The 22,502-nt window shown below is 43.3% G+C and overlaps 1 protein-coding gene across 2 annotated transcripts in view; it reads left to right on the top strand.

Annotated features, from left to right (window-relative positions):
* sipa1l1 (signal-induced proliferation-associated 1 like 1) overlaps window positions 1-22,155 on the top strand; it is a 61,755-nt gene extending 39,600 nt beyond the window's left edge. The window contains exons 10-24 of one of the 2 annotated variants that reach the window (XM_058065489.2): window positions 2,144-2,723; window positions 6,855-6,953; window positions 7,282-7,457; window positions 7,677-7,964; window positions 8,898-9,047; window positions 9,781-9,911; window positions 13,025-13,122; window positions 13,563-14,044; window positions 14,117-14,290; window positions 15,765-15,933; window positions 16,958-17,192; window positions 17,259-17,429; window positions 17,503-17,614; window positions 17,688-17,766; window positions 18,410-22,155. In XM_058065489.2, the coding sequence (XP_057921472.2) occupies window positions 2,144-2,723; window positions 6,855-6,953; window positions 7,282-7,457; window positions 7,677-7,964; window positions 8,898-9,047; window positions 9,781-9,911; window positions 13,025-13,122; window positions 13,563-14,044; window positions 14,117-14,290; window positions 15,765-15,933; window positions 16,958-17,192; window positions 17,259-17,429; window positions 17,503-17,614; window positions 17,688-17,766; window positions 18,410-18,553 (3,088 nt within the window). In that variant the 3' untranslated portion in view covers window positions 18,554-22,155. Of the gene's footprint in view, window positions 1-2,143; window positions 2,724-6,854; window positions 6,954-7,281; window positions 7,458-7,676; window positions 7,965-8,897; window positions 9,048-9,780; window positions 9,912-13,024; window positions 13,123-13,562; window positions 14,291-15,764; window positions 15,934-16,957; window positions 17,193-17,258; window positions 17,430-17,502; window positions 17,615-17,687; window positions 17,767-18,409 lie in introns of both variants that reach the window. The other variant, XM_078794558.1, reaches the window with a different exon arrangement.
* Window positions 22,156-22,502: the final 347 nt, after the last annotated feature.

Genomic DNA, 22,502 nt, shown 5'->3' with positions numbered 1-22,502 from the left:
TCCTCACGAGGGTCGCGGGGGTGCTGGAGCCTATCCCAGCTTTCTTCGGTCAAGAGGCGGGGTACACCCTGGACTGGTGGTCAACCAATCACAGGGCACATATAGACAAACAACCATTCACACTCACATTCATACCTATGGACAATTTGGAGTTGCCAATTAACCTAGCATGTTTTTGGAATGTGGGAGGAAACCGGAGTACCCGGGAAAAAACCCACGCATGCACGGGGAGAACATGCAAACTCCACACAGAGATGGCCGAGGATGGAATTTAACTCAGGTCTCCTAGCTGTGAGGTCTGCGCGCTAACCACTCGACCGCCATACAGGGCCTGCATCTCTCCCAGTGAAGTACTCTGCAGCAACCAGGAAGTGAAAAGGCATCTTGCATGTTGGTATATAAAATGTCATTTGGCATTCTAGATCTTAGATGTAGAGTGTTATTATTATGATATTATCACCAAGTGTTTACTACTCTCTAATTCACCATCTGCTCCCTAAATGTTTCCTTCCTCTTGTCTGTCACAGAGGGAGAAAATGTAGGAAAAGAGTGTTGGTGTGTATAATCCAGTAGCAGGAGAACAGTGTGTCAGAGAGGTTTATTTAGAAACATGTGGGTGACATATTAGCTTGAGCTGCTTATTAGACAAGGTGATTCATGGTGTCAACATGCGAGCTGATGAACGTCAGCAGGCGTGTCAAGCGTGTGTGGGACGGCGACTTCAGGGACCTGGCCGTGTCATCTGGCAATTTCTACCTGTGAGGGAATCTGTAATTGGACCGCTTTGCTCACAAATAGTTTGAGACTAGAATGAATGACCTCTGGGGTTTTGTCTTTGAGCCTTCAGTTATTTAGAAAGCTCTTTTTGGGATGGTGGAGGGCATTGTAATGTCTGTTTAGGTCCGTTCTCTCTATAGTCCTCATGTTCTAGAAGTGCAGACTGTCTCCGTTAATTCTTCTCTTCTTCCTCCCGACTGCTGCTCGGCTGAGTTCCTGACATACCAGACAGGGAAAACATCCTTACACACCAGGCTCTGAGTGAGAGAGCTGATTACAAGCACTCGTAACAGGGGTTAAAGACCAAGAAAAACTTGTCAAAACGACTACTATCTTTTGTTTTTACTTGCTTTGTGCCAGTATTGGTTTGTTTGGGCTTGCCTGGGTTCCTGTGATTGCATACTTTGGGAGTTCTTGTGTACTACTGGCGGAGAGGAGTCTATCCACATCACAGAGCTTTTTTTGAACCATTTTTTTTTTACTCTAGTGTGTTGTTAACTGTACTTGAAATCTCAAAAATTAATAAAAAAAAATCTCAGGATCAGGATTTGTCAGGAGCCAATCATAGGCTATGAAAAAACTCACAATGAGCTTGTCAGCTCATTGTAAGTCACAGGAGGCCATTACTCAATGTAACTGTCCAATCCACAGTGTCATCTTACAAAGAACACTAGATCATCACACAGCAACTTAACACTCAAAAGGTAGTTAGGTAATACGTAAGTACCAATATGAGTTTGAAATAAAATTTAAAATATATATTTTAACATTTTCCTATAATGAATTTGTCCCAGCAAAGCATTTCATTGGTTCAATGTCCAGAACCCAGAGGGAGGCTGACATCACTGCAGTGCCCCAGGCCCAACCTCTGTGGCATCACACCGGCTCCTCGGAGCGCGTGCCCAAATACAGTGCACCTTGCTGGGCCAGGGCAGGAGGCTCCTCCACTCTGTACTCGGGTCCTCCTGATAGTAGTGATGTCAAAGTAGTAATGTCATGATATTTGAGTACGACAAATCATGAGGTACAGTTGATCAAATCTATATTTCATCAATTCCTTCTTGCACCAACTACTGTTAAATCTAAATTTAAAAAATGTATAATTCCAAAATATTATCACTACTATATTGATTTTGAAAGTACAAAGTTATCAGTGTCACATCTCCAGATAAGAGTATAAAATGTTGTATGAAAGAAGGATCGAAATCCAAATATGCACAAATCGAGGAAAATTATGTCAACAAACTGCCATAGGCTGAAAAGTCCTTATATCACCCGTTCTTATGTCTCTCACTCTTATTCTTATGCCACAAATAATAATAATAATATTTGTAATTTTCCATCTGTTCTGCTCTTTCCATTATAGCGTGGCAGTCACCCGGTCCAAAGACATGCCATCATTTGGACCGCCTATCCCAGAAGGTGTGACCTTCCCCAAGTCGTCCGTGTTCCGGGACTTCCTCCTCGCAAAGGTCATCAATGCAGAGAACGCTGCCCACAAGTCTCACAAATTCCGCGCCATGGCGACACGAACACGCCAGGAGTACCTGCGTGACCTGGCCGAGAGGCATACAACCAGCACGCCCATTGACCCATCCGGAAAGTTCCCCTTCATCTCCCTGGCCCACAAGAAAAAGGAGAAGAGTCGTCCGTATGCGGGAGCTGAGCTCCGCAGTCTTGGGGCCATTACCTGGCCGGTCCATGCGGAGGATCATGGCAGCGGAGGGGAGATCGATGCCCTTCTGGCCATTTCCAATGATTTCCTCATATTGTTGGACCATGACGTTAAGGCTGTGGTGTTCAACTGTGCCACTAAGGATGTGATTGGCTGGACGCTGAGCAGTCCGGCATCTTTAAGGATTTTCTATGAGCGTGGAGAAAGTGTGTCGCTAAGGAGTATCAGCAATAACACTGAGGATTTCAAAGAGGTGCTCAAACGTCTGGAGGTGAGAAATTACACACACACTCCTGAAATTAGAAACCACTCTTACTCCATTCCCCCTGCAGTTCATAACAAATACAAAAGTTATGAACTGGATTAATCATCACTCAAACCAGTCCAATAAGGTACAGACTTGGCACCTGAAAACCATTGTCTTATATTGAGATTATGGATGCCAACCAGCAGGTTGCTCTTTACACAACAAGCCAGAGCTTTTTTTCCCCGGCACTCACACACACACACACCTACTTATTGCAGTATTTTGCATACACTTTAATACATCTGGACCGCCACAGATAGATTTGGCACCACAGTAATTCTTTGTTCATTGTGTTTAATTGGTAAGTGAATTTTTTCAAAGTAGGATTGAATATTAATACATTGACTATTTTTATAGTTATGGCATAGACAATGAAATAACACCCATATAGTCACCTTTACATTTATATTGCCCGATGTAGTCGATAGAATCAGAATAAATAAGCTGGTTTACCTTTTAGGCGAGCAGAAGCGATGGCGGACAGGAAGTGACAACAGGAATTCAGAGTTGAGTTTTAGCTTACGTGACCTGTGTTGTTAGTATTCTTTCATTTTCTACCGCTTTTTCCTCACGAGGGTCACTGGGGTGCTGGAACTTATCCCAGCTGTCTTTGGGCGAGATGCGGGGTACAACCTGGACCGGTCGCCAGCTAATCACAGGGCACATATAGACAAACAACCATTCACACTCACATTCATACCTATGGACAATTTGGAGTCGCCAATTAAACTAGCATGTTTTTGGAATGTGGGAGGAAACCGGAGTACCCGGAGAAAACCCACGCATGCGCGGGGAGAACATGCAAACTCCACAGATTAAATTGACTTACATTTGTTATGGGGAAAATGGATTTGGTTAGCATCCGTTTTGGTTAGAGTCGGACCTTCTGGATGGAATGAATGACCCTAACCAAGGTTTGACCTTTCAGACAAAGCTAAGATGTAGATACCGGCCTGGTTCTAGCATCTAAGCGTCACTAATCAAACCGTTCGGACACCTATATAGACAAACAACCATTCACACTCACATTCATACCTATGGACAATTTGGAGTGGCCAATTAACCTAGCATGTTTTTGGAATGTGGAAGGAAACCGGAGTATCCGGAGAAAACCCACGCATGCACGAGGAGAACATGCAAACTTAGCCTGCGCGCTAACCACTTGGCCGCTGCAATTATTATGATTATTATTGTTGTTCCTGTTGTGAGATCATTTAAACCTGCAATAGTCTTGTGCTAAACATCCTCCTGTACATTGAAGGCATCATTGCACATCGCTAACATCGCTACGTGACACTGTTGTTGTCTCGCTGCTCGACTCGGAGCGTTCCAGAAGCACCTTTGGACAACATGCTCCTAATAACTCGTACACCTACACATTACACAGAAGCCATTCTGGCTCTTCACACGCCGTCGTCATGGAAACTGGTCGGGGGGGAAAAAAGTGTTGTCTTGTATAATTCTCAGTGCTTTAGAACACATTAATTCCCCCATCGTGGTGCTACCCACACACATGCACACTGTTATTTGATTTAGTACTCAGAAGTGTATGACTTTCATGTTACATTATACATCTGGTGTTCATCTTTTAATCATTCACAGTACTCCAGGGCAAGAGGAAGGGTAGGGAAGTGGCCTTGGACCACCTACTTTCATTTTTTTCCTGTTATACTCCTTTGTACTCTGAACGTATTTACCGGATGTTGTTACTAATTAGTTTGATGGGATTATCATGTGCTGCAGCTATCAGCTGTGCCACTGGTAGAAAGACAGCACAGGAAGTTGGTTGTTGAGCAAAAACCACACAGGAAATGCACGGCACTGACCATGATAGCATGTCAAGGCCAAATGATGGGGCTTTGTGTAAAAATTGATGCACGGGCTTGAATGAGTGTAAGATTAAAATGGATGCCAGGGGATGGCTTCTCTGAGACATCCGCAGTGGGGGCGGTCAAAAGAAAGCACACGTGTGGGTGAGACAGACAAAAGGACCGCAACGAGCACCCCTTCTTGCACTCAAGTCCCAATACTGAGGTGTGTGATGAGATGAAGACGAGCTGAAAGAAGGTTCACGTTCAGATGTCAAATTAAGACACATGTTAACTTGACATTACGCTTGTGACTTGTATTGATTGTAGTGGATTATGGACCATCTTATTATTACTCATATTTCCTATACTTGCTATGGAATGGCTGTAAATGGCTTGTAATGACATTTCTTTTATTAAGATATTTTTCTATATTATGCTGCAAGAGTGGCAGTACGAGCGAGAGCAATGTCAACAAGTGTACAAATAAAGACCACAGCTCCCCAAATCGTATTTGCTGCCTACCTCTTTGAGGAAATTTGCTCTGCAGTTCAACAACATTCATTAACTTTGGCTTTTTGGGAGGGGGGGGGGGGGCAGAAACTCTGTTGTGTTTTGTAAACAGTCTGAAAGTCGATATTCAAGCACAGCCAACACCACAAGTGCAGGAGGATGGTAGCATGCAGGGAGGACGGGTCAGTTTGCTGATGCAGTTTGGGGCGTTGCTCAGCCGACACTAGCCCCAATTTTGATTGTCTGTTAATGTTGCAATACGATCTTTATCCTTAACAATAGTCACCACTGTCACTAGTTCTCAAGCAAATCTTGGGTTTATGGTAATGGTAATTTAATTTCATTTGAACATGCATAAGATTACAATTGAATGCATCACATAATCAGTTCACAGTTCCACATGTCCAAAAGGAGTAGGAAGAAGCAAAGCTTATTAAATCCTACCCCTCCATCTGGTACTTTTACAATCAGTAAAATTTGTTCACTTCCTGCTTTCCTAATATATTTTTTTATTTATTTTATTTTATTTTTGTCACATACCGAAGTAGGAGGTGATATGAGCATCCAATGCCATAATGGGTACCATAGTAAGTGTCAATATAGTGATATATATAGCACATCATGACTGGTTCAAGACTCTTCATCCTTGTATTTAGCAAACATCAACTGCTTGTATTGTTTCTTGAATTGGCTCATTGTTGTGCATTGTGCATGAGACTTCCAGCTCATATTTTTATGTTTACAAGCCTAAATTACATTTTTTTATTTAAACCAGTACTCATGCTATACAGCACCTGTATAGCATGAGTGCTGCACATCTGTTGGAGTCCTTGCAGAAGAAGATTAGTCCTTTAATATACCATAAAACATCTATCCAAACCACTGCCAGTTTTGCCAGTAGCTACTTCATTGCTAGCTTGCATGGGATTCCAATACCAGATCCAGCATTTTTATTTTATTTTTTACAGAGTTAATGAGGACTAAATTGCACCACCAGTCAAGTACTGGAGTGTGTGTGTGTGTGTAGGGGGGCTGCAGGTATTAGAAAAAGCGTCGCTACTTTGCAGCTTATCCTCACCGCTACCTGAATGCCAAAGGTTACAAAAACAGCTTTCCCTGGGAAAACATGAAAATGACAAACATACCAGGTTCATGCAGGGTTCCTCCGCAAGTATGGAATTTGGTTTTGTACACATTTTTGTGTGCAAGCACACAATGGCTGACGCATCCAAGTAAACATTTTGGAAAGATTGACAAGCCCTCTGCTCCTTTTCTACATTACCAAGCTATAACCTACTGGAAATGATATGCTGATAATGGCATACATTCTGAGTCCTTTCTTAGTTAATTAATCTGAAGTTTTGGTCCAGACAAACAGTTTTGGTCCAGAAAATACATTTGAAATGTATATTTTTTTTCATTCATTCATTTTCTACCGCTTTTCCTCACGAGGGTCGCGGAGGGTTCTGGAGCCTATCCCAGCTGTCTTTGGGCGAGAGGCGGGGTACACCCTGGACTGGTGGCCAGCCAATCACAGGGCACATATGGACAAACAACCATTCACACTCTCATTCATACATATGGATAATTTTTAAGCACAAAAAACAATTAATTGAATACCAAATACCAAAATAGTTGTTGATTAATCGGATTGATTGGTCGATTAATTGTTGCAGCGCTAATGATACTTCCGTCATTCAGCTTGTATTTTAAAGTGTGTGATTTCATCTTTTTGTTTTCTTGGTTTTCCTCCCCCATGCTCGCTGATGACCAGTTCCTGACAAAGGGCTGTGAGACATCGGAGATGACCCTCCGTCGAAACGGCCTCGGACAGCTTGGCTTCCATGTGAACTATGAAGGCATTGTTGCCGAGGTAACTGTAACAATGAATATTCTGTAACACGACACATTCTGTCCTTTTGTCAGCCTTACTTTATCTCTAAATATCTCACTCTGGTCTCGCCGGTTAATTCAATTTGTCGCGTTCTCTCGTCTCTTTCACGTTCTCACTTTTTGTCTGGGTTTGTTTTGCACAAAAATGCTGTCTTTTCTCATGCCAAGGCTGTAATTATTATTTATTATCTCATCTTTCCAAACACTCTTTAACTTTCACGTATCCTGTGCAGTAGCACAATTGTATTTTCTTCTAATTTGAATGGAGGTTGTTGTAGAGACAGTGACACTGCTGCTTTTTGTTCCAGGTGGAGCCGTACGGTTATGCCTGGCAGGCGGGGCTGCGGCAGGGAAGTCGCTTGGTCGAAATCTGCAAAGTCGCTGTTGCCACACTGACTCACGAGCAAATGATTGACCTGTTACGCACTTCGGTGAGCGTGCGTGTTTCCATCATCCCACCGCACGATGACGCCACTCCGCGCAGGTAGGTGTGGAGGAGGCTTTTCATTTCACGCCCTAAGTTAAATGTCAAGTGAAATGGTGTGCGTGCACAATAATGGCCGCACTATTAGCCTGTATTGGTTTAGACAATAAGACAAGCCATTATGGAAATTAGTCTAATGGAAAATTAACATAAAAGAGTGGATTAACGCAGCTAAGAGACACATTTCAGGTTGTCGTCTGTGACCTTTGGCTTTGACAGAGGCTGTTCAGAGCTTTACCGCATGCCGATGGCCGACTACAAGAGCAGCAGCAATGATAGCGGCTCCTTCGAATACAAGTTCCCCTTCCGCAGCAACAACAACAAGTGGCAGAGGACCTCCAGCAGCCCCCAGCAGTCACTCACTGCCTCACCGCAGCCTCACACTCCCAACAGGGCCATCAGCCTGGGGAGCTCGGTGGGCAAGACCCTGTCAGCTGAGAGGTTGGAGAGGGGAGCGGTCATCCCACGCAGTGTCAGCAGTGATGGACGCCCCATGGACACCAAAAGGTACAAAGGCGCTGTTCATTGTAAATACATCAGTAGCCAAAGAACTTCATTCATTCATTCATTTTCTACCGCTTTTTCCTCGCGGGGGTGCTGGAGCCTATCCCAGCTGTCTTTGGGCGAGAGGCGGGGTACACCCTGGACTGGTCGCCAGCCAATCACAGGGCACATATAGACAAACAACCATTCACACTCACATTCATACCTATGGACAATTTGGAGTCACCAATTAACCTAGCATGTTTTCGGAATGTGGGAGGAAACCGGAGTACCCGGAGAAAACCCACGCATGCACAGGGAGAACATGCAAACTCCACACAGAGATGGCCGAGGGTGGAATCGAACCCTGGTCATCCTTGCTGTGAGGTCTGTGCGCTAACCACTCGACCACCGTGCCGCCCTAGCCAAAGAACTTGTACTTAAAAAAAATTAAAAAAAGAACAGCTGCACAAAAAGACGGCTTATATGAAGTGAGAGAAATACACAAATAAGGTTGCAAACGCTCTGTTTTAGGACGTAGGAATGAGCATTTTTTTATTCAAGGATTGCTGATTTTCCATTCATACTTTTTCTGGGTGGATATGTTTTATTGAAGCCTGTTGATTTGTTGTCAAGTGCTTCAGTTTTGCGACTACTCTTAATAGTAGCACTGTGCAAAAGCACGTTTTTGCAATTTTTAGGCCGGCTCCTTAGCACAACCAGGACTCAGAGACTGGAAGTAATATAACCACTATTGCAAGAATGCAACAGAACAGACCTGTGGGCCGGTGTGATGTCACCAGTGGGCTGGAGTTGCTCTAAATAATTACAAGATATTGTGAGACCTACTGTTCTCATGTTGCAAATCCACAGACGACTTTGGTGGATTTCAAATCAGAAACATATTTCTATATCGTTCATCCAGACCGTGTGTGTGTTCATGTGTTCATTCCCCAGGATGTCTCCAGGCACCGAGAGCTACAGTCTGGCCTCCTCCATGGCTCTGGGACGCTCTCCTCATAATCGCAGCTCTCCCAGTAACCTGTCCTGTTCCAGCGACGCCTCCGGCGGCTCGGCTCACTGGAGACAGAAGTCCATGCCAGAGCAGTAAGAATGCTAGTCACACTTCATGATGAAGTATAGCCCCAAACATCACACTCATATTGGCTTTTGTTTCTTCTTTTATGAAGTTTATTCTTCTTCATGCTGAGGAAGGCACTTAGTTATTGAATATCTGCGATGAGAATCTGGATCGAATTGAACACAATTCCTAAAGCATATGGCATATTGACGCCAAGACCTCTCTGCATACGTATATAGCGCCATATGTGTATGTGAGTGACAGGAAGAAAAGCTCTGACAAAAATATGTAGATTCATTACAGTGCTGAGCATTCAGCAATAAACTGATGTGTGGGGATTATTATTAATTTTTTTTTTTACCAGGTTTGTAAGCAATCGCCATTCTCCAATGTTCAATGCAAGACAGGTCGTTGGAGAGGGCGGGTCAGGTGGCAAGTCTGCACCCAATTGGAGCAGTCTGTGACCTTTGGCTTTGACAGAGGCCGTTCAGAGCTTTACCGGATGCCGATGGCCAACTACAAGAGCAGCGGCAATGATAGGATCAAATTTGACACAATTCCTTTGTTATACAAAGCCAAGACAATGCCTCTTTTTCTCAAGACCTCTCTGCATACGTATATAGCACCATATGTGTATGTGAGTGACAGGAAGAAAAACTCTGATAAAATATGTAGATTCATTACTGTGCTTAGCATTCAGCAATAAACTGATGTGTGGGGGATTATTTTTATGTTTATTTTTTTCATTTTTTTTTACAGGTTTGTAAGCAATCGCCATTCTCCAATGTCCAATGAGAGACAGGTCGTTGGAGAGGGCGGGTCAGGTGGCAAGTCTGCACCCAATTGGTCGAGAGGAATGGAGGAAGGAGGGCCCGAACGAGGGTCAACAGGTGAGTCCAAGACACAAAGCCATGGAAATGTGCTTTGCAAGTGTCCTATGCTGTGCTATGCTATGCTATACATACTAGTGTGTTTACATATGTACACAGGAATGTGAGGGAATCTGACTCATGCCCTGCAGGATTGCATGGAATGCCGAGTGAAAGCTTTTGGTTCTCTTGCTCACCTGTCTTTTTTATAAGATTTGGCAATGTAGATAGAGAGGGGGGGGGGGGAATTCCTCGTCTTCCTCGTCTTCCTGCCCCCATGCACAGTTGGCTAACCGACTCCTTGTGCGACTTCCGCTTCCTCCCTTTCCTCTGTGAAGACTCTTCCTTATTTCACCACCACTGGCTCTTGTCTCATTCATCCTTTCCCCCCCTCTTCTGTACATCTGCTTCCATTTACTTGGACACATTTTCCCATGGAAGCGCTTTTGCAAATGTGTTTTATTTCTGTCCATGCCGGTCAGTCAAAGCCACTGAAATCAAACTCCGGTCTCTCTGATTCTCTGCTGGGCCGTCCTCAAGTGGAATGTTGACCAGCTTACTTTGTGTTCTCAACCCGGAGCTGACCTCCACAATGACAGAGAAAGTGGCCAGAATCTTTTCATTTTGGGGTTTTTGTTGAAAGCGCTTTTTAGGGGGGTGGAAGAGTTCAGGCTTTGCAAGTTGAGTCTAGAGTCCGGCTCTTCATGGTCTGCTGTGCTGGCTGTGGTTTAGCATTGTGCGCTTCTGTCGTCCTCCGTTGTTAACGTCTTGACCTGAAAGTCATAATCTATCAGGATGTGGCCTGCTTGTGTGCCCAGATATAGTTCGTCACGTAGAGGAATGCATATTATTGAGTTGTTTTTGCAGACAAGTATACATTTGGGTTGTAAGATTGAGTAAATTGATCATTTCCTTAAAATGTATTAATTCATTCCAATCTTAGAAGACCACTAGCAGTCATTTTTGACACAGTAAATAGCGGAATCATACAAAAATACAAAACACATTTCCAGGAATTCATACATTTTGGTGAGCATCTGGATAAAAGTGCAAACGTAGGAATTGGGAACCTGGTGCATCCTCTAAAGCAGTGATTTTCAACCTTTTTTGAGCCACGGCTTGTTTTTTACATTGTAAAAATCTTGTGGCACACCACTAACCAAAAATGTTCCAAAATGTCACCACGACCTCACACGTGCATCAATAAGTCTATGGGAGGAACAAGGTAGGTGTTGCCACACGGACCAATATTACATTGCTCTGCCAGTCTTTACACCACAGACACTCCACAGTAGCCACGTTTTTACATCACCACTTTTTCTCTTTCCAAATGACCTTTCGGGAAACAATTGTATCCATGGAAAGGAATATTCCAATTTCTTGTCTACAGGCACCGTGAAAATCAAACAGAATAGTCAATAGGGCATGCCCAGTAAAACGTAAACATCAACATCACGTAATACCGGCTTCCCCGAGTTATTCTTTCACTTGTTGGAATAACTCCGTATTGCCAGTTTTTCCTTCATCCAGTCTTGAAATTTAGTTAGAATCAAAAACAAACTTTGCTTAGTCCAGTACCGATTGCTGGCCTCCATTTTTAAAAGTAAAGAACGTCTGGATCTGCGTGTTACGTCATATCTGAGCATGCGCTGAAAGAACGCACCCGGGATCAATTTAAACAGGAAAAGATCAAATTCAATCTTGCTAATATTTTGTAATTAAACTCAGGACATGTTTTATATAGATATATATTTTCTTTTTTAATAAAACTGGGCTTGTGAATGGCGTATAGAAGGGTTTAGATTCTGTTCCACAGATGGCGCTAATGCATACGAAAGCTGCTTGCCAACCGCCAATAAACAACAGAAGAAGAAAAACACCACGAAGAAGAAGGCACCCTGACAACTTTCCGTTTGAGTGGGTACAAGATACCTCAATCAGATTGGGGAAAGGAATATTCCATCCCTGTTCAATTCTTTCCGTTTGAGCAAATAAACCAAATGCAATTGGAATATTTGGGTCCATGTATACTATTGACATAATGGCTATTGACATCATATTTGCAAATGATGATTAATAAATGTTAATTATAAAAAGTGATATTGGATAATTCCTCACGGCACACCTGACGGTTTCTCAAGGTACACTAGTGTGCCGCGGCACAGTGGTTGAAAATCACTGCTCTAAAGGAGGAGGTGATGGGGCCTCTGTGGGCCAACGAAGGCCATTTGCATTACTGTTGTGAGTATTCCATCCAGATGTAATGGTGGTCATGGACCCACGTCCAACCAAGGTGGCTGTGCCTTGTTTATTTGAGCGAGGCTAAATGCTTTTGAACGAAAATGCAGCGTTGTATCTGAGATAAAGATGGCGTCTCCCTCTGGTCAGAACTCATCAAGGCTGCTCGGATGAGACAACCTGAGCAGATCGATTGAATGACCTGGATGACGCTTCGCATGCCGGTGGGAATATTCACCTTCATGCGAATAAAGTGTCTTTTAGGGTCATAAATGGTGAGGCTGACCTTTTAAGAGATATTTATGGCAACTCTTATTACAAACAAGTAGTCACAGACTGCCTTTTGCACTCAAACAAACAAACAAGCAGGCACGCACGTGTCAGCCATTTCTAATGAGCACAGAAACGCCCGCGGGCAGCCGTGCGTGGACGACCGTGTGCATAGTAATGCTAAGAGAGATAAGAGGGGGTGTCCAAATTTGCAAAATCATCTGAGCAGATGTTGTGATAGGTCCCACTGCGGTTTCGGTTGTGGTGCTGTGATCCTCATATGCCTCTTCTGGGGGCCATGTTGCATAATATGTGGACAATTACACAACGGTCACATTTTGTAGAGTATTTCACTTCAACACACACACACACACACACACACACACTCATTCACACGGCACAGCTTGCCCAGAACAAGCCCAGCAGGGACTGTCGAGGGACAAATTTTCTTGAGTTGAATGACAAGTGATGTGTATTTCTTTCATAGAAACAGCAGCCACAGAATGAAAACTGTATCTGTGTCATGAGTGAAATGACACTCACAAATTCCCGGTTGAACCTCCGGGTGTTTGGAATGTCCTTTCCACCAACCTTGGCCGTGTGTTCCGGTGTTTTTCCCCCTGCAGAGGCACCGGTCTCTAAATCTGGGCAAGGCTACTCTGGAGGACCTCGCATCCAAAGACAAGAGCAGGTCATCCATCTCTCCCCCAAGAAGAGCAGTCAGGTTGGTTTATTTTTTACACCACTTCTAACATCAATACTTTTTTCCTGGTATACTTCTGACTTCATACTTCTAACATCAATACTATTTTCCTGGTATACTTCTAACTTCATACTTCTAACATCAATACTATTTTCCTGGTATACTTCTAACTTCATACTTCTAACATCAATACTTTTTTCCTGGTATACTTCTAACTTCATACTTCCAACATCAATACTTTTTTCCTGGTATACTTCTAACTTCATACTTCCAATATCAATACTTTTTTCCTGGTATACTTCTAACTTCATACTTCTAACATCAATACTTTTTCCCTGGTATACTTCATACTTCCAACATCAATACTTTTTTCCTGGTATACTTCTAACTTCATACTTCTAACATCAATACTTTTTCCCTGGTATACTTCATACTTCTAACATGAACTATTTTTGTGCTAGTCGGACGGCCCGTACTCTGGACACTCCAGCAGTAACACTCTATCAAGTACGGCTTCCAGTGGGGGTCACAGCGACAGCGATAAATGGTACGAAATGGGGGCCGGCGGAGGCTCCAGCGGGGACCAAGGTGACCCAGAACCCAACGGCCTAGGAGGTGGAGGTTACCTTCAGGGCGCCTCAGCCGACAGCGGCATCGACACCAGCTCTTACGGGGCCTCGCACCACAACCACCCGCACTCGCATCACGGCAGCACCACCTCACTGCTTGCCCCCAGCGGGGGCAGAGAGAGCAGGGATCGATCCCCGTGGCACAGCCCCACAGAAGGAGGACGCCGAATGCTGGAAAGGTCACCTGCGGCTGCTGAGTCCCCAGGTCCTCCTGCTGAAAGGAGCCTGGAAGGTACCGGTCGAACCCCTCCTACTCATCTCCTGGTTCGTGACAGCAGCACCTTCAGTCTGAGTGATGGCGGCTCCCACTCGAGGTTCGTCTGCCGTGTGCACAATTTTATGAGCTTGATTGTTACATCGCCGTTGATACTTTTTTTTTTCAACAGGCTTAGCTCCCCTCGCGATGAATCATCTTCAACCACATCACCATCATCCCAGTCTTCGGTGTCTCCTGGACCAAAGAGCTTCTACCCTCGGCAGGGAGCTCAGTCCAAGTACCTGATAGGCTGGAGGAAGCCCGGTTCCACCATTAATTCCGTTGACTTTGGAGACACGCGCAAGTAAGTTCAAATAATTGTGTTAGAAAAATCGGTGACATCCGGTATCGATACTGATATACCAACAGGTGACTTGAGTTAGAGCTTTTCTTCCAGTGACTCACACAAACCATTGACCTGAAGATGCTTAGCAAGTCAGCTGAGGAGACATTTCAGGGTTTCCCAGTGGCGACGTTGCGAGTTGAGAGCCCTCAAAGGGCGTCTAAATTGTCCAACTTCCTTTGGGTGTTCAAGATGAAGTTGCACTTTCAATAAGTACGTTAGCATGTACCCTATGAACATGATGTCTGTTTTTAGCTCACCTGTGGGGCAAAAATGAGCTAGCGAGCTGCCACCAGAGAGGAAGGCAAAACGTGTAAACAAAGATGCTAGAAAGTCATGTTTATAAAAAGATTAGTGAAACATTTAAATGATATTTAAAATTGTCGTATTTTCTGGACTATAAGTCACTCTGGAGTATAAGTCACACAAGGCCAAAAATGCATAATCAGGAAGAAAAAAAACATACATGAATTGCAATGGAGTATAAGTCGCATTTTTTGCGAGTACCGTATTTTCTGGACTTTAAGTCGCTCCGGAGTATAAGTCGCACAAGGCCAAAAATGCATAATTAGGTAGAAAAAATACATAAGTCGCACTGGAGTAGTCCCATTTTTTGCAGGTAATTTATTTTACTACTTATTTTTACTTTTAACTACTTAACCAAAACAGGCTGAATAGGTGTAAGATATGCTAACACAATGGTTATTCAGCTACACAAAAAATAAACATGAACAGAAAAGGTGTGCAGTGTTTATATAACAAACTGTTTTTTCATTTTTTTCCATTTTTTTGGTAATTTTTGTAATTTTTTTGGTAATTAAAAAAAAAAAAAATCCAAAATACTTAAAAACAATACAAATACAAAAAACAGACATTACGTCCTCTTGGAAGGCAAGTTCTACCAATAAAAGAATAGAGAACAGGCTGAATAGGTGTAAGATATGCTAACACAATGGTTATTCAGCTACACAAAAAATAAACATGAACAGAAAAGGTGTCCAGTGTTTATGGAACATAAACACTTTTTTCATTTATAAGTCGCTCTGGAGTATAAGTCGCAGGAACAGCCAACCTATGAAAAAAAAGTGCGACTTATAGTCCGGAAAATACAGTAATTGTGGTCTGTATGCGCAGGAATAATAAGCTAAATATTGTATGTTTTATTTTCTGGTGGCCTTGCACCACAATGAATGACATTATGACATCATTCCCACTATGATTAATAATAATGGTAATGGTAATAATAATAATAATGCTCCACATTCTTGCTCAAAGCCACTTGGAGGGATCAATCAACTCAGCAAACTTCCAGCTAGGGATGCCCCCTCCCTTTTGCGGGGCTTGATTCCCCCCTTGTGGTTGTAGAGGAGATTACACAGAATTCCCAAGACGGTCTTTTGCATCTTTTTGCCATCTTTTTGTCGTGTGTCATCAGGAAATCCCCGGTGGAAAGTGGGGGGGACGCTATTCCAACCCCGGCAGCCAGGCCTTCACTGAGGGACATGCACGCTCCGCAGCCCCATGCTAAGTCTACTGTAGAGGAAGATGTGAAGAGGCATGGCGCCCAGGACAGCCCCCTGCCCCCACGCAGACATAAGGACAAGGTAATGGCCATGTGGGGTTGTTAAACAACGCTAAATAATCACTTAGGGAATACATGCAAATGAACAGGTGGTGGCCACATACTGAAAAATACTATGCTATATATTGTTAGCATGTTTACACATGTAGATATACTAAGGTATGATAAGTTAAAAAAACTATATTTCAGCTTTGTAAAAAAAGCGTATTATTAGTATGAACTTGGCTATTTTTTTTAATATTTGGATTTTTTTTTATATTTTGACTGTATTTTTCTGATATTATAACTTTTCCAACTTTATGCTATTAACATGACATTATTTCTTTAATATTGAGAGTTTATGCTTGTAAAATTGTGACTTTTTTTCTCTTTAGAATGCAAGCTTTTACTCTTAATATTTTAACTTTATTCCCATAACATTATAACTTTTTCAGTTTTTACATGTTTCTGTTTTGTCATATTTATTTTTAACACAAAAAATCTCATTTATATTTCAACTTTTGATACCAAAATTTGTCCTCATAATATTATGACATCATTCCCGTAAAATAATTTCTGTTCATATTTTGACTTTGTCCATTTTAGCTTTTAGTGGTCTTGTGAAATTCTGTTTTTAGAATGTGCCGTGGGCGAACAAAAAAAAAAAAAAACAGCCATGGGCCGAAATGGCCCCTTCGGACACCTCTGTGCTAAAAGCTTAAAAAAGTGTAATTCCGTTTCATCTTGCATGAATATTATCTCATTATGGAAGCATGTGCCAGCATTTGTTAACAGCGACGTTAGCTGCAATGTTAGCGCAAACATGGGCGGTGTCCTGGCTGATCCCCCGGTATCACACACTATTAAAGTCGGTCATCTGGGGGTCGATGACACGGTGTTCCATATTGGAAGCCAATGTGCTTGTAATGATGAAGGTTAGACTGTTACTTATTGTTGCTTTAACTGTTGGTTTAGTCAGCTTTATTATCTATGGGGGCTTTCACCGTGAACGGTTGTTTCTAGGGTCACCGTGAATTTAATCGTAACATGAATTCTTTCCTTCAAAGCACCCCCAGAAGTCCCCACCAAGCCAGCCCCCCAGCCGCCGTCGCTCCCTCCATCGTACGCTGTCAGACGAGAGCATCTACCGTGGCCAGCGCCTTCCCTCCCTGGCCGACTCGGTGGTGGAACCGACACTCGGAGCCGACGTTCTCTTCAGCTGCTCCACCCTCCCGCGCTCACCCACCACCCGGGGCGTGCCCCTTCGACGGCCCTCCTATAAACTTGGAGTCAAATTGCACGGTAATAAAAACGAATGAGATTGGCACCGAAGTGCAACGGCTCATCGTCGGCTTTTCCTGTTGGTAGGCGACCTCTCCGCATCCGACACGTCGTTGGTGGATTTGGTGGAGCGCCACCGCGGGCCGCTGCCCCAGGAGCTGATGCCCCTCCCATCCTCTGACAGGGACACCCCCCTGGAATGGACACACCTCGTGGATGTGGCTAACACCTTTGAGAGTGAAAGAAACACACACTATGGTAGGTTCCAGCGATAGACACGCCGCTCTGAGGCTTTTGTCCACTTTTTGACGTGTGACGTGTGTCCTTCCAGTCCAGAGAAGCTACGTGTTTGGGGATTCAAACCACAGAAGCAGCGGGGCCTCCAGTCCTCAGCAGCCCCACATAGAGCTCCAACCCGCCCCCATGTCCCGGCCCTCGTCGAGGTAACAGGAACTCGAGCATAGGTTCTTCTCAATCAAGCAATCTGATCAAATCAATGGATGCTTGTCCTCACAGCGAGGGTCACATAGGACTGGAGAGGAAGGTGACAAAGCTGGAGGCCATGGTGAAGATGCTCCAAGAGGACCTCAAGAAGGTAACGCACACACATTATACACAAGATCACAACATTACATCAATGTTACTTCTAACTTCATACTTCTAACATCAATACTTTTTTCCTGGTACACTTCTAACTTCATACTGCCAACATCAATACTTTTATCCTGGTATACTTCTAACTCCATACTTCTAACATCAATACTTTTTTTTCTGGTATACTTCTAACTTCATACTTCTAACATGAATAATTTTTTTCCTGGTATACTTCTAACTTCATACTTCTAACATCATTACTTTTTTCCTGGCATACTTCTAACTTCATACTTCTAACATGAATAATTTTTTTCCTGGTATACTTTTAACTTCATACTTCTAACATCAATACTTTTTTCCTGGCATACTTCTAACTTCATACTTCTAACATGAATATTTTTTTTCCTGGTATACTTCTAACTTCATACTTCTAACATCAATACTTTTTTTTCTGGTATACTTCTAATTTCATACTTCCCAGAAAAGCTTTGTAGGTTGGACCTTCTTCCAAATGGCAAATTTAGTCCTAAAACCAGCACTAGTAGTCGCATCTGGGCCCTGTTGCACAACTCCACCAAGTTCACAGGTCATAGGTCAGCAGCAAGGGTTGACCTGTACATTTTTAAACTGTTTGAAACCCGCAGGAGCGAGACGAGAAGGTCCGACTTCAGGCCCAGATCAAGAGGCTTTGGGAGGATAACCAGAGGCTTCAGGAAGAGTCTCGGTCCTCCGCTGCAAAGCTCAAGAAGTTCACAGAGTGGGTCTTCAACACCATCGACATGAACTGAAGCACCTCCGGACAGAAGAGGACACAAATGGCCCCCAGTTTCCAAAAGAAAAAGAAACTATCCGTCTGAAAACACCAGGGGGCGTAGTTTGACCTGTTAGGATGACGCACAGCAAATATTTTTAGCTTTTTTCTGATTTTGCTGTGCTCTCATCTATTTTTTTTTTTTTTGAGAAAGGGAATCCACGCCCCTCTTACGGAAGCAACGCCCCCCGGTTCCGATAAAGTGACCACAAGCCATCTACTGACCCTCCTGCCTTGAAACCACAGCGGATGTGAGGAAGTCCTTCTCTTTTCCTCATATGACTTTTTATTGTGCCAAATCAAAGCCAGCGGAACGCAGCCTCCGCTCACCCACCGGACTGTGGGGACGGCTTTTCATTCCACACAAATGGAGACAGAAGATCAGTACCCCCGCCCCCTCCAAAAATGGAGATTCTTTTGAACGATCCCGAAGACTGATTGTTTCTCGGCACTGAAGGGAATTGGTATCCATTCCAATGTTATCTCGTTTGGGGAGGGGGCGTAAGCGATAACACCCACCTGTCTCTACGGCGCAGACCAGCCGCCCCGTCAATAGGAAGATGTTTAAAAGCCATCGGCAGCGGTGCCAACGCCATAAAATGCAGACTTCTATGTGGAGTGCTTTGGGTCTTAAAAGCAATAGGGAAGACGCCGGGAGAGATTTCCTTGGATGGATGTGAGGAAAAAATAAGTTCCTGATAACACGACACTGCTGCACATGAGCCTCTGTCCCCTTGCCCCCTTGTCCCCTCGTCCCCTTGTCCCCTTGTCCCCCTCTCCGCTAGCAAAGACTAAAGAGGCGAGAGAACAATTTCATTGAACGGATGACGATGAAGGGTTTATTTATTTCCTTGTATTATAATTCCGATGAATAAGTTTCTCTATTAGCACAGTACAACTGGCATCAGTGTTTAGTTCCTCAAGAAGAAATCTAACTATATAATTTAATGGCTTTCTTTCCTAATCCTGGCTAAAGCCTGAGTATCTTTTTCTTGTATTTTGTGGTGCTCCAGCCTGCTGTTGTGTTGCTTCCAACGCCCTCTAGTGATGACCAGTGGAAGTGTCATGGTTATTTAATGTGCCGCCACTTAGTGTGTTTTTCCTCTTAGAACCTTTTCGCCCGGGCTTGGTGCCACCTAAAGGTGGCGGAGCATCGTTAGCCAGCTGTAGACAATCAGAGGTTGATTTTTGGGAGCTGACATTAGGTGTGCTCTTATGTTTATTGTTTTCAATTCCATACTTTTCCACATGGATGCTCTGAGAATTCCCGAGTTTATTTCACTTAAATCTACTTTTCAATGCTGGTAAATGTGTGTTTATGTACAGGGTGAATGTACATGAGTCTATCCAGCCGTGCCTACAGTCACTATGGTCATTTCCTCCCAGGGTCCAACGTGCCTTTGAAACAGCACCTGGCCAACACATGAAAGTGAAACACTCCTCTTCATCCCATGTAAACACACCTGCTAACACGCCAACAAAGGTCTAGTGTTTCTATTGTATGCACAATGGCAGGGGGCCTGGCACAATGCCTTGTGGTTGCCTAGTGATATACAAAAGGAAAAATAATACTCGTATTTGTACAAAATCTTGCTAAATTATTGCCCTCCTGCATTCAGTTGCATGCAGAGTGCCATCAAATGAGCTGTTATTTTTAAAACAGTTAAAAAAATGTAGTAAATCTGTTATTAAAGCCATTTGAAATAGTGTTTTACAAATGAAACAATTCCATTCATACAGTACACAGTATTGCAGTTACACAACATCATGTCTTGTCTCACATCTTCCTGCTTGAGAATGTTGAGTGACTTGTGAAACGGCACCCTCTGCTGGAGTCATAGCCGTTTTTAATCCCCCTGCAGGTAGCGCCATCAACCGCTTTCTATTTCAGGCTATGGCCCGTATTTATTCATTCATTCATTCATTCATTTTCTACCGCTTATCCTCACAAGGGTCGCGGGGGTGCTGGAGCCTATCCCAGCTGTCTTTGGGCGAGAGGCGGGGTACACCCTGGACTGGTCGCCGGCCAATCACAGGGCACATATAGACAAACAACCATTCACACTCACATTCATACCTATGGACAATTTGGAGTCGCTAATTAACCTAGCATGTTTTTGGAATGTGGGAGGAAACCGGAGTACCCGGAGAAAACCCACGCATGCACGGGGAGAACATGCAAACTCCACACAGAGATGGCCGAGGGTGGAATTGGACCTTGGTCTCCTAGCTGTGAGGTCTGCGCGCTAACCACTAGACCGCTGTGCCGCCCGCTGTGGTCCGTATGAATACAGATATTTTACAAGCACACTTTTCACTCTGTTTTTGTCCTTGAAAACTGCTTCCCATTCAAGAAACTATATATATTTTTTTGCCATCATTTCAAAGCCATTAGGAGTTTTGGCCATATTGCGTTCATAAGACGTCTACGTAAGAAACAAGGCAACATCATAGAAACATCTTATTCAATTCTGTGAGAAGTTCAGGCTTAAAGATGGAGCGCAGAGGAGTGTGTGTGTGTGCCTTACACAAAGTACGTCATCGGCGAGTTCAAGTCACTGGTTTGCGCGAGAGTGACCGGTAGAAAAGCTCCTGATTGCCGAGATACCGTATGTTGGTTTAGTGTCTAGATATGAGCTTTGTAGGCAAACGTACCGTCTTATATTTGACTGTGGACGTTAGCGCCAGATGCATGCACTAGTGGCAGATGCCGATTACTATCACAGTTCTCATTTGTAGTACCTTGTGAAGTACATCCAACATGGCACATTAGCATGTGTTGTGAACGTAGGCTATCAACAACCAATTTGAAGTTTACAGTAACTATACCTGTGTATCCAATTATAAACAAAAACAAAGGTTCTGTTTTAAGAATCGCTATAAAAATCGGTTGTAAATTTCCATGTTGAATTGCCTTGGTCTGATAATGGAGCTCATGCAGCTTGTTTAAAAACTAGATAATAATCCATATTTTCTTGTAAAGTGCTTTAGTTTTTGTAATATAACTGAGAAATGCCTGAATGATGCAGTGTGCCATGCAAATGTTTGCCGCATTGTCTCCTCATGCATTATGGTTCATCCCGTGCATTTTTTTTTAAACCCTCCATTTTGTAAAGAACTTTGCACATTTTTTGTCAAACAAATGGAGTTTACATACTTTGGAACGTGAGAATGATCCATCTGTTGTGTGCAATCATTATGAAGATGTGCTTTGCTGTGCTTTAGTTTCATGTTATTGCAATTTCTGACCAACAGGGGGAGGTATAAGACTTTTCCTAATTAAAAAAACAACAACAACAACAACAAACAAATCCCAGTTATTTCTTTCCCTAAAAAACCTGATCGGAGAGCAGGCCTTAAATGGTTCAACCTGTAGTGATGCTCGGTCTGTGATGGCGGTTAGGAGGGTTTCATCAAGCCATGATGTGATGTAACCATGCCCACCGTGGAACTTTCCAGAGAACAGATACTGTTTGATTCCTGTGTCTATTTTGTCTATGTAAAATGTAAAGGTATAAAGACGACATTTGCAGTGATCACAGTATTCAAGTTTCTGAAATAAATAAATGCCATCATGAATTTGTGCCGCTTCGTGTTTGTGTGACGTCTGGATTTGCTTTCTCTATGCCTGCTTTACAGATTACGGTTAGATTATTATTTACAGTAAGTAAATTTACAACAAAAAAAGTTGGAATATTGCGAGAAAAAAAGTGTTAATATTGCCTTTGCCCAAGGCCAAAGATCACATCAGTACCCCCCCTTTTCATGGCTATTTTTCATAGCCTGCGACAGCTATGAAAAGGGGGGTACTGATGTGAGCGATTAGTAAGCCTTCCTTACCCTGACCTTCCACACACCCAAGGCCAAATATCACAACAGTACCCCCTCTTTCCATGGCTATTTTTCATAGCCTGTGACAGCTATGA

This window comes from Doryrhamphus excisus, linkage group LG11 (genome assembly GCF_037039965.1).
Source record: "Doryrhamphus excisus strain RoL-2023G ecotype Guam linkage group LG11, RoL_Dexc_Guam_v1.1, whole genome shotgun sequence".
NCBI lineage: Eukaryota > Metazoa > Chordata > Actinopteri > Syngnathiformes > Syngnathidae > Doryrhamphus > Doryrhamphus excisus.
The sequence above is the reverse complement of the archived record's forward strand: the minus strand, read 5'-3'. Positions and strand labels throughout refer to the sequence as shown.